The 13,057-nt window shown below is 55.9% G+C and overlaps 2 protein-coding genes across 3 annotated transcripts in view; one reads left to right on the plus strand and one right to left on the minus strand.

The window, feature by feature from the left end:
- ERCC1 (ERCC excision repair 1, endonuclease non-catalytic subunit) overlaps nucleotides 1–9,629 on the plus strand; it is a 55,059-nt gene extending 45,430 nt beyond the window's left edge. The window contains exons 4-13 of one of the 2 annotated variants that reach the window (XM_043994526.1): nucleotides 1,452–1,614; nucleotides 3,487–3,590; nucleotides 4,401–4,655; nucleotides 5,440–5,543; nucleotides 6,027–6,126; nucleotides 8,618–8,694; nucleotides 8,790–8,889; nucleotides 8,999–9,070; nucleotides 9,258–9,326; nucleotides 9,519–9,629. In XM_043994526.1, coding sequence (XP_043850461.1) covers nucleotides 3,501–3,590; nucleotides 4,401–4,655; nucleotides 5,440–5,543; nucleotides 6,027–6,126; nucleotides 8,618–8,694; nucleotides 8,790–8,889; nucleotides 8,999–9,070; nucleotides 9,258–9,326; nucleotides 9,519–9,569 — 918 coding nt within the window. In that variant the 5' untranslated portion in view covers nucleotides 1,452–1,614; nucleotides 3,487–3,500 and the 3' untranslated portion in view covers nucleotides 9,570–9,629. Of the gene's footprint in view, nucleotides 1–1,380; nucleotides 1,615–3,486; nucleotides 3,591–4,400; nucleotides 4,656–5,439; nucleotides 5,544–6,026; nucleotides 6,127–8,617; nucleotides 8,695–8,789; nucleotides 8,890–8,998; nucleotides 9,071–9,257; nucleotides 9,327–9,518 lie in introns of those variants that run through there. The other variant, XM_043994527.1, reaches the window with a different exon arrangement.
- A 139-nt stretch (nucleotides 9,630–9,768) lies between these two features.
- On the minus strand, nucleotides 9,769–12,156 carry POLR1G (RNA polymerase I subunit G). Its single transcript, XM_043994525.1, has 4 exons — nucleotides 11,862–12,156; nucleotides 11,584–11,728; nucleotides 10,342–10,936; nucleotides 9,769–10,299 (listed from the first exon to the last, which is right to left on the minus strand). The coding sequence occupies exons 1-4, from the start codon at nucleotides 12,019–12,021 to the stop codon at nucleotides 9,769–9,771; spliced, it is 1,431 nt and encodes a 476-aa protein (XP_043850460.1). The 5' UTR covers nucleotides 12,022–12,156.
- Nucleotides 12,157–13,057: the final 901 nt, after the last annotated feature.

A 13,057-nucleotide genomic window follows, 5' to 3' on the forward strand; every position in this document is an offset into this window, starting at 1 on the left:
GCTGAAATCCCCTCCCCTCCGGGAAGCCTCTCCACTCTTCCCCTTCCCCTCAAGCTTGGAAATGAATAATGATTGCTGACATTTATGTAGTGCCTACTATTTTTCCTAGGACGTGTGCTAAGCACTTTTTCTTTTTTCTTTTTTTTGTGAGGCAACTGGGGTTAAGTGACTTGCCCAGGGTCACACAGCTAGTAAGTGTTAAGTGTCTGAGGCCGGATTTGAACTCAGGTACTCCTGATTCCAGGGCCGGTGCTCTATCCACTGCGCCACCTAGCTGCCTGTGCTAAGCACTTTTATAATTATTATTTTACTTGTCCAGTGGCTTAAATAAATCAGGCATCCCACTAAAGTGAAAAGTAACCATTTCTTTTTTTGTTTTTTTGGGGTTTTTTTGAGGGGCAATGACGGTTAAGTGATTTGCCCAGGGTCACACAGCTAGTGTCAAGTGTCTGAGGTCGGATTTGAACTCAGATCCTCCTGAATCCAGGGCCGATGCTTTATCCACTGCGCCCCTTAGCTGCCCCGAAAAGTAACCATTTCATCTGTTTCCAAAGCGCAAGAAAGAAGGCATTCTTTCTGACACCAGGCTTCCAGGGCTGGGGGAGAGCAGGGGAGATCTGGGTGGAGGGAAGGGACCCGACTACATGACTACGGAGTTCCCTCCACTCTGAAGTTCTGTGATTCTGCATGGCTGGAAAAGCCTAGGTGGGGAGTGGGCGTGGGGGATACCTGGGTTCCTTCACCCCTCCCCATCCACTCACTGGTTTAAACACTGAGAACAAGGAACAATGAAATGATAATTGAGTGAATGATGTGAAGTAATCACATTAGCACAATGGAGGGAGGGGGAGAAAAGGAGGCAGGAGGAGGGAGAAAGAAGAGCCGGGAGAAGGAGGAAGAAGAGAGAAGGTGATGAGAGCAAGAAGAGACTTAGGAACCAGACTTGGTCATTTTACAGAGGAGGAAACTGAGGCCCAGAGATGGGAAGACACTTCCCCACTGTGAAATGGGCAAGAGAACCCAGAACACAGGTCTCCAAATCTCCAGTTCAGGAATAATAAGAGTAAGAAGCAAGGGAAGGGGCAGCTAGGTGGTGCAGTGGATAGAGTACCCACCCTGAAATCAGGAGTACCTGAGTTCAAATCTGGCCTCAGACACTTAACACTTACTAGCTGTGTGACCCTGGGCAAGTCACTTAACCCCAATTGCCTCACTAAAAAAAAAAGGGGGGGGGGAAGAAGCAAGGGAAACATGCCAAGAAAGAGACAGAAACACCCGAGACACTCCCGTCCCACCCACCCCCCCAGTCCTCCAGGGCATAGAGCGCTGGGCCAGAGTATCCCATCTCGATGGTCCTTTTCGAGGGACAGAAGGGCCGGAAGTGCCGGTGCCAAAGGCCTATGAGGGCCTCTCTAGCCGAAGCCAGGCTCTCCTCTTCTTTCTCAACGCAGGCATTCCAAAGGCTCCCGGCCGTCTCAGAGCCCGAACTAGGATCAGAGGGAAAAGTCTGGGTGGTGGCGGTGGAGCCCATGCGGCGCCGTGCGCCAGGGATTGGCTATCCTGCTAATCAATCACAGAGGGGTCCGGAGACTGGAACCCGGAATTAGGCGGGAGGTGAGCAAGTGGCGGGTGGAACGGGTGGAGTCAGGGGCGGGGCTTGTGTGGTACAGGGACGAGGGGCGGGGCTTGTGTGGTACGGGGACGAGGGGCGGGGCTTGTGTGGGGTGCAGGGATGAGGGAGGGGGCGGCACTTGTGCAGTACAGAGACAAGGACTCGGGACTTGGGCTCTGGAGGGGAGGGGACAGTGGAGGGGGTGGGTGGCTTGGATTGCTAGGGATGGATGCTCTAGGAGGTATCCTGGGGGGCCGCAGGGACCTGGGGGACGGGGCTGCCTTCCCTTCCACACACGTGCTACTGAAGCAAGGTGGATCTGATTGGATCCAGCACGAATTTAGGCAGCATAACCTCCTGGGCTCTCACCGCTGCTTGGCAATCCTCCTCTTCGTCCGGGGAACGCGTTCCCTAGGGCTCTGTCCCGGTTCACTTGATGATCTCATCAGTCCTTATGCATTCAGTTACCATTTAGGGTCCTCAAACCCACTTCTCCGAGCCTAACTTCTCCGTGGTCTTCCAGCATCCCATCTCTGACTGCTGTCAGATAGACTGAATTGGGTGTCCTGTAGGCACCTTACACCAGACTGACCCCAAACCCTCTCCACCTTCCTAGCCTCTCTATTACCGTGGAGGGCACCATCATCTTCCTAGTCCTTCAGTCTCACAGCCCAGGCGTCCATCCTGGATTCCTCACTCTGCCGCCCCCTCCACCCCCTGCCCCCACCTCACATCCAATCCCAGCCAAGGATTGTCGATTTCACCTTTATTGCATCTCTCAGCTGTCCTCTCCTCTCCTCTAATGGTACCCCCCCTCCCATTAAAAAAAATTATTTTATTATTAACTATTTTTTTTTTGCAAGGCAATGAGGGTTAAGTGACTTGCCCAGGGTCACACAGCTAGTGTCAAGTGTCTAAGGCTGGATTTGAACTCAGGTCATCCTGAATCCAGGGCCAGTGCTTTATCCACTGAGCCACCTAGCTGCCCCCGGTGTAGGCTTTCATAACCTCACCCCTGGATAACAGCAGTAGCTGCTGGGGGAATCTTCCTTCCTCCAGTCACCCCCCCCCCATTCCTGTCCTTCCTCCCTTCAGCCACGAAAGGGATGATTTTCCTAAAGTGCAGGTAGGACCCTGCACAATAAAGGCAGTGGCTACTTACAACAACCAACATGATAAAAAATAAAATCCTTGGTATGGGATCCAAAGCCCTTCCACCACCACATTTCCAGTTTCCCGGTGACACTGGCCTCCTTTTGGTCTTCTAACAAGACCCTCCATCTCCTGCCCCCAGGCATTTTCATTGACTCTCCCCATGCCTGGACTTTTCTCCCTTCTCACTTCTGCCCCCTTCCAGTTCCACCTAAAATCCCACCTCTGATGGGAAGCCTTTCTTGGTCTCTCTGAATTCCAGTGCCTCCCTCCGTCAATTATTTCCTGTTTATCCCTCTATAGTTTATTTGTACGGTTATTTCCATGTCCTCTCCCTCATTAGTCTGTGATCTCTTCAAGGGGAAGGACTTCTGCTTCTCTTTGTCTCCCAAGTGCTTAGCACAGTGCCTGACACACGGGAGGTGCTTAATCAATGTTTATTGGCTGACCAAGGAGGGAGGGGTCATAGGGACATTGGGATGCTGTGAATGTGGAACATTGTGGGGCATCAGGGACATTGGGGTAGTGGGTACCTGGAGAGCCGGGGCTGGCGGCAGGAACACTGGGGTGCTGAGAGGTGTGGGGAACATCGGAGTGCTGGAATGTGGAATGCTAGGAGGTGCCAGGGGCATCATGGTGCTGGGTTCTCTGGCCAGCCACAGGGATGTTATCAGGGAAGGGTCATGCTTGGAATGGTAGCTACTTTCCTCTGTCTGCTCCAGGCCAGGCGCCAGGGATGGCCAGCAAGGAGACCGCTGAAGAGGCCACCCAGCCCCCTAAGAGAAAGAAGTTCACCATCCCCCTGGAGGAGGCTCCGCCCCTGGAGGTAGCTGGGGAGGGGGAGGGGAAGGAGAACCCAGCCTGGGCCCCTGGGCTCTTCCTGGATGAGGCACCGGGGCTTGGCATAGGGTGAGACCACAGAGGCTGGGCATCCAGAAGGGTGCATCCCAGCCCCAGCTCTGTCTCTACTCCTTTTGGGCCTTGGGCCAGGTCTTCCCTACTCTGTGCTTTAGTTGCACCCTTTGTCAAATGAGGGATGTTTGTGATGTAGAAGAGACGCAGGGTATCCTGGCATCCCTGTATTGAAGGGTTGTCATGTGGAAGGGAGGTTGGGCTCATTCCGCTTGGACCCAGAAGACAGGACTTGGAGCAGGGGGGCAGCTGCACAGGCCTGGACTGTGTAAGGGACAGCCATTTTGAAGGGCCGCCTTGGCAGAGTGAGCTCCCCGTCACTGGCGGTATTTGAGCAGAGGGTGAGGTGAAAGAGATAGACTCCAGGTGAGGGCCCTTCCTCTTCCTCTGACACCATGAGCCCTTAGAACCTGGGTTTTAGCATCAGCTTTACTGCCAGTCAGTCAGTCAACAAACATCCCCTCACCATGGTAAGTGCCAGGGATACCAGTCAGCTTGTCTTCAGTGAGCGTACACTCCAACGGGAGTGCCAACTTGTGGTTCTTCGCATGTCACAGGAGCGTAATCTGTGCTTCCAATGGGTTGGCCTGGGCCTCAGTTTCCTTCACTGTACAAGGAGGGCTGGCCTCAAAGGGCCCCTTCAGCTCCATCAGTCTGCTCTGAGATGGATTTCAGAGGCAGAACTAGAAGTCTTCATGCCTCCCTCCCTCCTCCTCCTCCTCAGGTAAAGTCCTTATTTAAATCCAGTCGGAGCCTGCCTTCCCCTGTTCCCTCTGTCAGTGAGGCAGCTCCAACCTATGCTGACTATGCCACAGCTAAGCTCGGTGCTGGAGGAGACGGGGCCAAAGCTGCTCCCCCAGGGGCCCAGCTCGAAGCAGATCCAGGCCTGGGACCCTCTGGAGGTGACGCTGCCAACCAGGGCCCTCAGGGACCAAAACCTCCCACCAAGAGCAACAGCATCACTGTGAGCCCCCGACAGGTGAGGCGGGGTGATCCCAGGAAAGGCGGGGGAGTGGTGATCCCAGGACAGGTGGGGGGGGTGACCCCAGGACAGGTGAGAGGGGGGTGATCCCAGGACAGGTAGGGGAGTGGTGATCCCAGGACAGGTGGTGGTGGGGTGATCCCAGGACAGGTGGGGGAGTGGTGATCCCAGGATAGGTGTGGGGGTGTGATCCCAGGACAGGTGGGGGGGGTGATCCCAGGACAGGTGAGGGGTGGTGATCCCAGGACAGGTGGGGGAGTGGTGATCCCAGGACAGGTGGGGGAGTGGTGATCCCAGGACAGGTGGGGGGGGTGACCCCAGGACAGGTGAGGGGGGGTGATCCCAGGACAGGTGAGGGGGGGGGTGATCCCAGGACAAGTGGTGGTGGGGTGATCCCAGGACAGGTAGGGGAGTGGTGATCCCAGGACAGGTGGTGGTGGGGTGATCCCAGGACAGGTGGTGGTGGGGTGATCCCAGGACAGGTGGGGGAGTGGTGATCCCAGGATAGGTGTGGGGGTGTGATCCCAGGACAGGTGGGGGGGGTGATCCCAGGACAGGTGAGGGGTGGTGATCCCAGGACAGGTGGGGGAGTGGTGATCCCAGGACAGGTGGGGGAGTGGTGATCCCAGGACAGGTGGGGGGGTGACCCCAGGACAGGTGAGGGGGGGTGATCCCAGGACAGGTGAGGGGGGGGTGATCCCAGGACAGGTGGGGTGGTGATCCCAAGACATGAAGGGAATGGTGGGGAACCAAAGCTCTCTTCTCACCTGCTGCTTCCCAGAGGGGGAATCCGGTCCTGAAATTCATACGGAATGTGCCTTGGGAATTTGGAGAGATTGTCCCTGACTATGTTATGGGCCACAGCACCTGTGCCCTCTTCCTCAGGTGAGGCGCCAAGCCGAGTCTCTCCCCGCTGCCCAGCTGCGGCTCTCCCTCATCTCTTCTCCAGTGCCTCCCCAGGTTAATGCAGCTCTGAAGAAAATCACCCGGAAATATGGGATTTGGGGTGGGAGAGGGGAAGGGGAGGTGGAGCCCTGTCAGCGGGGATTGGGGGGGGGTCCGGGGAGGCAGAAAGAAGGCTGGGGCAGAGACTTCAGGGAGGAGACCTCCTCTGCCTCCCAGCTGCCTGGCACAGAGCAGGGCTTTAATAAACGGTTGAAGGCTGATTAATCCCCCCCCCACACCCCCCGTGGAGGGCCAGCCCAAGATCACCCATTCAGCCCGCCCAGGATTTGAACACAAGTCTTAGGACTCTGGATCATTCCCCCTTCACTAGGCAACTTCCTGTGTGAGATGCCTGAGGGCCAGGACTGGGACATTGGGCTTCTGAAACTAGCTGAATTGCCTTTCCCTGGTTCTCACTCATAGCCTGCGCTACCACAACCTGCACCCCAATTACATCCATGAACGTCTACAAGGGCTGGGGAAGAATTATGCCTTGCGGATACTCCTGCTACAAGTAGATGTGGTAAGAAGTAAGGATTGGGGGCCTCAGTTTCCTCTTGTGCTAAATAGACCAGATGGCTTCTGAAGGATAGGGCCCCTCCCAGCTCTGATGGTCTCTTCTTTTATTTATTTTTTAGTGAGGCAATTGGGGTTAAGTGACTTGCCCAGGGTCACACAGCTAGTAAGTGTTAATTGTCTGAGGCCAGATTTGAACTCAGGTACTCCTGACTCCAGGGCCGGTGCTCTATCCACTGCGCTACCTAGCTGCCCATGATGTTCTCTAAGCCCCTTCCCAAGGGGGACATTTCCTGTTCTAAGCTCCCTTCCAGATAGGACATTCTATGTTCTGTCCCAGCTTTGACAAGGGTGTGTGTGTGTTTTAAATTTGTCTTCAATTAAGTCTATTTCCTGCTACTTGCCAGCCCTCCCAATCAAAGAAAGAAAGAAAAAAAAAAGGAAGAAAAAGATAGTCAAGAAAAAAAAACCATTCCCTATTAGCCATGTCCAAAAAATACTTGTCTCCTTTTGCACACTGAATCCATCACCTCTCTGGTTAGGAGGAAGGCTGCTCGTTTTATCATTAGTCCTCTGAAATTGTGTTTGGTCACTGAAGCGATCAGGGCTCCCAGGTCTTTAAGGGCAGAAGTCTTTCTGATATTCATTGTTTTCCTGGTTCTGTTGAATTCACTGTGTCAGTTCATACAAATCTTCCTGGGTTTTCTTCAGTTTTTTTTTTTTTGTTGTTGTTGTTGTTTTTGCAGGGCAATGAGGGTTAAGTGACTTGCCCAGGGTCACACAGCTAGTTAAGTGTCAAGTGTCTGAGGCTGGATTTGAACTCAGGTCCTCCTGAATCCAAGGCCAGTGCTCCATCCACTGTGCCACCTAGCTGCCCCTTTTCTTCATTTTTTATAGTGCAATTGGGCAGCTAGGTGGCACAGGTGGATGGAGTACTGGCCCTGAACTTGGGAGGACCTGAGTTCAAATCTCGCCTCAATTATTAGCTGAGTGACTCTGAGCAAATCACTTAACCCCAATCGCCTTAAACATCCAGGTCCATCTCCAGTTGTCCTGATACTATATCTTGCCACTGGACCCAGATGGTTCTGGAGGAGAGTGAGGTTGGTAACCTTGCATAACCCTGCCTCACTTAAAATATCCAATTCAGTGCAAGTCATGACATCACCTCCTGATATCATGGTCCTCTTTGAGAATTAACAGTGCAATCAGATTCCATTCATTCACCACTTGTTCAACCACTTCCCAAATGACAGCAACCACTTCAGTTCTTTGCCTCCTTAGGAGCTGTTTAATTTCCAATCTATGAATCCTTTTCTCTTGCTTTACAGTTTTTTTTTTTTTTAAGTGAGGCAATTGGGGTCAAGTGACTTGCCCAGGGTCACACAGCTAGTAAGTGTTATGTGTCTGAGGCCGGATTTGAACTCAGGTCCTCCTGACTCCAGAGCCAGTGCTCTATCCACTGCGCCACCTAGCTGCCCCTTTTCTCTTGCTTTAGACTGAACAGTGGTATCACTGGGCAAAGGGTATGCAAGCACAGTGTACTCACTCTCTGGGTAAGGTTCTGATGGAGAAAGAATGGCCTTATCAGTTCATAGCTCCATCACTTTATTCACCGTCTCCTCCAGCATTTCTCATCATCCTTTTTCTTTAACTTCAGCAATCTGCGTGGTTTGAGGTAGACCCACACAGCTGCTTTCCTTCCTTTGTTTTTTGCAGGGCAATGAGGGTTAAGTGACTTGCCCAGGGTCACACAGCTAGTAAGTGTCAAGTGTCTGAGGCCAGATTTGAACTCAGGTCTTTCTGAATCCAGGGCTGGTGCTTTATCCACTGTGCCACCTAGCTGCCCCTAGAGCTGCTTTACTTTGAATTTCTTTATCAGTGATTTGGAACACCTTTCCCCGTTTTGAATTCTTCCCCAAGAACTGTTCATATAATTTGACCACTTGACAATTGGGAAATGTTTTTTTTTTCTTTCTAATTTTGAATCAGTTCCTTAGATATCTTGGAAATGAGACCTTTACCTGAGAAATTTGCTGCAAAGATTCCCACCCCACCCCCTCCCTACTTTTTTTTTTTGGTAAGGTAATTGGGGTTGACTTGTCCAGGGTCACACAGCTAGTGTCAAGTGTCTGAGGCTGGATTTGAACTCAGGTCCTCCTGAATCCAAGGCTAGTGCTCTATCCACTGCACCACTTAGCTGCCCCCCTACTTCTTTTTTGATGTTAGCTGCCTTGGTTTCGTTTGTGCAAAGATTTTTTAAGTTTTATATAATAAAAATTGTCCGGCTTAATTGTCTGTGATCCTCTTTCTTTTGGTCATAAATTATTCCCTCTTTCATGTATCTGAAAGATAATCATTTTGTGTTTATGATCTGTCCCTTCATGTTCCCTCCTAGCTCAGATATTCCCCCATTTTCCTTTGACATCCTCCACTCTAAGTCTTCCACCCTTGGTGGTCTACAGTTCTAATCCTCTCTCTAATCTTGGCTCCAACAGAAGGACCCTCAGCGTGCCCTAAAGGATCTGGCTAAGATGTGCATCCTGGCTGACTGCACACTGATTCTAGCCTGGAGGTAAGGTTGGGGGTGGGGGGTGGGCAGCAGTAGGGGAGTGATTGGGGTGGGGGGAGAGGAGGTCATGCTCACTCCTTTTACTCTGCCTTCTCCAGCCCAGAAGAAGCTGGGCGGTACCTGGAGACTTACAAGTCATATGAGCAGAAGCCCGCCGACCTGCTGAAGGAGAAGCTCGAACAGGACTATGTGTCAAGGGTGAGGCTTCTTCAGTTGTCCGTACCATGTCTCCCCCCACCTCCATGAGGGCTGCATGCCTGTCTGCAGGGAGCTCCCCTCCCAGCTGACCCAGCTCTCTCCCTCCTAGGTCACAGAGTGTCTGACCACAGTGAAGTCAGTGAATAAGACAGATAGCCAGACGCTGCTGGCCACCTTTGGGGTGAGGCTCCTGCTGTGTCACATGCCCCCTCTATCCCCCCACCCCAGTCCTGGGCTCTGGTGCCTCCCTTGTCCCTCCATCCTTCCCAGCCACATAAGTGGGGGGTCACCTGGCAGCTACCATGGCCTCACTCTTTGGTCCACCTAATCCACCCCCCCTTCCCACGTGCCCCTGCCTCCCTTTGCAGTCTCTGGAGCAGCTGGCAGCCGCCTCTCAAGACGACCTGTCCCTCTGTCCTGGCTTTGGGCCTCAGAAGGTGAGGGGGGGGGGATGACCTTGGACATTCTTAGGCCCCCAGAGGGAGGGGCAGAACCAAGCCTGGATTCAGGACCCCCAGCCCAGCCCAGCCCACTGAGGAGGGGATGGGAATGAAAAGCAACAGCGGCAGCCCCCATGGGTCAGTAGCTCCTTTTAATGGTGAAGACGCAACTGTCTCTTTCTTCTCCAGGCCCGAAGGCTCTTTGAAGTCCTGCACCAGCCCTTCCTGAAGGTGCCCTGACAACCAGGGTCTGCTGAGGCGGGAGGGCCCAGGGTGGACACCAATAAAGCATGGACGCCAGCTGGGCCTTGTCTCTGTCACTGTTTACACGTCCCTGCCAGGGCTGGGGCAAGAGTACCATGGGAGGGCTCCTGACCCTCTCCAGGGTCGTGGTCTGATGGGGCCCCACGGAGGACTCAGAGGGGGCTGCTTCACCTGCTTAGGCCTCCACTGTGCCCACCTCCTCCTGGTGCAGCCTCTTCTTCTTCTTCTTCTTTTTCTTCTCCACCCCCTGCCTGGGGCTCAGGGTATCCGACTCAGAGACTCCGGCCAGGGACTCCATCTCCGTTGGTGGCTCTGGGGCCACCCCCTCCTCTTCCTCCGGCTTCCTCCTCTTCTTTTTCTTCCTCTTGGTGTATGAAGGCTCGGCCTCCCCAAGGGGCTCGGTCACCTCTGCCTCCGTGGGCATCTCTCCTCCTGGTTCCTCCTTCTTCCTCTTGGCGGGAGGCAGGCCCACCATCTCCTTCTCCTCCTCCCCTGCCATCCCAACAGCCCTCGCAGGCGCCACCATCTCTCCGGCCTTCTGTTTCTTCTGGCTCTTTTTTTTGGCCGAGGCTGGGGCTTTCTCCTCCTGGAGGTCCATCTGGACCTCAGACTCGGGTCTCCTTCCTTCCAGCTCTCGTCTCTTCTTGCTCTTCTTTGTCTTACTGGGTGAGAGAACAGCCTCCTGTGGAAGCTCCAGCCCCGGCGCCTCTCCTGCTGGCTCTGGTGCTTCTCCTGCTGGCTCTGGTGCTTCTCCTGCTGGCTCTGGCGCCTCTTCTTCCAGCTCCCTCTTCTTCTTCTTCTTCTTCTTCTTGGCAGGTAATGGAGCTGCCACCTCTTCCTCTGTTTTGACTGGCATTTGCTCCGTAGTAGGCTCGGGCATCTCCAATGCTGGAGCAGAGTTCAGCCCACCCACTCCATTCAGAACCTCGGGTGGATTGGCATTTGGAGACACTAAGTGAGCCTTCTTCCTTTTCCGGGAAGATCTCCCCTCTCCTCCCTCCCCTGCTGCTGTCTGAGCTGGGGACCCCAGCACGGGCTGCTTGCCCCCAAAGGCCTGGAATCGGGGCCGCAGGCCAGGCGGGATCTGTGGGGGTGGGCTGGTGGGGATGGCGTGGAGGGCCTGGCTGGACGCCTTGGTCCGGGGCACTTCTGTGACACTCAGGGTGCCCCGCAGAGCTGGGGCTGGGACCAGCTGGCCATCTGCTGAAGACGAGGGGGCCAGCAGGGTCTCGAGGCCAGTGCTGGTGTTGCTCAGGACCCGGTAGCGCTGTCGAACGCCAGCCTCGTTCCGATGGCTCTTCAGGGTCTGGAGGCCGACGAGAGACACCTTGCATCCATTGAGGCTGTGGAGGGAGGAAGGGGGATCTTGTATGAGGGAGCAAGAGCAGGGGGAATGGGGGGGGGAACAGGACTAGAACAAGAGTCCCCAGTAACTAATGTGAGTCTGTTAGCATTTTATTGTAAGCTCCTTGAGGGCAGGGCCTGTCTTTGGCCCTCCTGTATTCCTAGCCCATGGCACACTGCCTGGCACCCGGGGCCCATTTGGGGTTTTCTTGGCAGAGACACCACAGCGGTCTGTCACTTCCTTTTCCAGCACACTCACAGATGAGGAAACTGAGGCAAACAGGGTGCAGTGACTTGCCCAGGGCCCCACGGCTAAGAAGTATCTGAGAAGAGGAGTCTTCCAGACTCCAGGCCCAGCGCTCTGCACTATGGTGCCACCTGGGTGCCTGCTTGGCACATAGTAGGTGCTTGGTAAATGTTTGCTGCATGCATGAATGAATGAATGAGACCCTAAGCCTCAGAAGGGCGGAATGCGGCTCAGCCTGGAGGATCTGAGGCCGGGCTGGGAGGGGGAAGCTCAGAACCCTGGGTCCCACTGGGTCCCACCCCTCCACTGAACGGATGGAGGCGGCTGGACCCTCCCCTCGGCCCCGAGCGCGAGTGTGCGTGCGCGCGCGGGCACGTGGCGGGCCGCAGCCCCTCTCACCTAGCGGGGCTGAAGTCCGCGGGGGTCCGGATGAGCCACAGCTCGGTGCCGGGCTTCCGCAGCGCGTCCAGGCAGAGGCTCGAGGGCCGCTCGGCGGGCGATGTGGCCGGGCAGAAGTCGTCGGGGCAGAGCCGGCTCCGTACGTCTGGCGGCAGACGGGGGATAAGCGGGGCGCTCCCGGTCCCCGCCCCCTCCCCCCCCCCCCGCCGTATAGCTCCCCCCACCGTGCCCTCTACCCCCCACCCCCCACATTCCCGCCCCGGCCCCTCCCTGCTCACCCTCCACCGGCATGGTCCCGGCAGCTCCTCCAACTCCGCTAAGTTCGCACTGGTCCCGGAACGCGCGGCGAGCCCACGTGGGTCGGGGGGCGTGGCTTCCGGGCTGGGCTAGCCCATTTGAGCCGGGAGCGAGGGGTGCGTGAGAGCCGGGAAGGCACATTTCGGCGTCCCGTGGGTGTGGCCTCCCCTCTGCCTTGGGCGCTCTTGGGCTGTCCCACCACAGCGGGAGCGGTCAGCGAGAAACTAGGTCTAGAGGCTCCGAACCTTTAAAGGGGCAGACGAGGGGGTGGAGTCGGGACTGGAGCGCGCGTGGGGCGCCTGGGTCGGGGATCGGGGCCGGGCTGGGAGTCGGGGGAGAAGTACAGTTCGCGCTTCTCGGAATCCTCTCAGTTCAGAATCCCTCGAGCTTCAGAACTTGCCAGGGAGGAACCCAGGCGTTCGGGGTCCCCGCCCAGCACCGCTAGGGATCCCAGGGCGCGGGGCTGCGGGAGCGGGCTGGGGGCAGTGCTCCGGGGTACTAGAATTTAGAGCCTTAGAGGTCGTCTAGGCCAACTCCCCATTTTACAGGCGAGGAGACTGAGGTCCACAGAGAGGGGAAGGGGACGTGGTAAGTGTCAGGCGGGATTCGAATCCGGAGCATAGAATGTCTGGGCTGCGTGGGACCCTGGACCTGGTGACCCCTTTCTTCTCCGTAAAATGGGGGACAGGGATGGCTTTTGCTCAAGAATTTCAAAACGTCATTGCAGCTCTGACGTAGGTTCTGGGGTCTGCGAGAGAGGCTATAGGTCGGAGCGGGGGCGGGGGGGGGGATGGACAGAGGGGAGTCCCGGGGAGGGAGTTTGGAAATTGGGTGAGCGGAGGGACCCAAGAGAGGCGGGACGGAAGAGCCTGGAGGGCTGTCTCCTTGGAGGTCGGGCAGATGAGTCCGACGGTGCGGGATCCTCGGTTTGGGGAGTGGTGGGAGGAGCCATTGGAGGGAAGAAACATTGCCTTCTCCCCACCTCCTCTCGCCCACGGGGTTTCCTCCTTGGGACCTCGAGAGGTGGACCGATCGACGGGTCGGGCGGCGGAGCCGCATTCCTGGGCGGTGCGTCAGCCTCCGGTCTCCCTGACTCCCTGTGTGACCCGGAGATGGCCACCTCCGGTCTCCGGACCTATATTCTTAACCCACCCGCAGCCTCCTCCTCACGCCCCAG

This window comes from Dromiciops gliroides, chromosome 3, assembly GCF_019393635.1.
Source record: "Dromiciops gliroides isolate mDroGli1 chromosome 3, mDroGli1.pri, whole genome shotgun sequence".
NCBI lineage: Eukaryota > Metazoa > Chordata > Mammalia > Microbiotheria > Microbiotheriidae > Dromiciops > Dromiciops gliroides.

Excerpts from the sequence above, each read along its gene's own strand:
- POLR1G (XM_043994525.1), bottom strand. The coding sequence starts at position 12,021 with ATGTGCCTTCCCGGCTCTCACGCACCCCTCGCTCCCGGCTCAAATGGG. Across the intron at positions 10,937-11,583 it reads GCGGACTTCAGCCCCGCTAG|CCTCAATGGATGCAAGGTGT; the intron begins GTGAGAGGGGCT and ends CTCCCTCCACAG. Across the intron at positions 10,300-10,341 it reads CGCCAGAGCCAGCAGGAGAA|GCGCCGGGGCTGGAGCTTCC; the intron begins GCACCAGAGCCA and ends CCAGCAGGAGAG.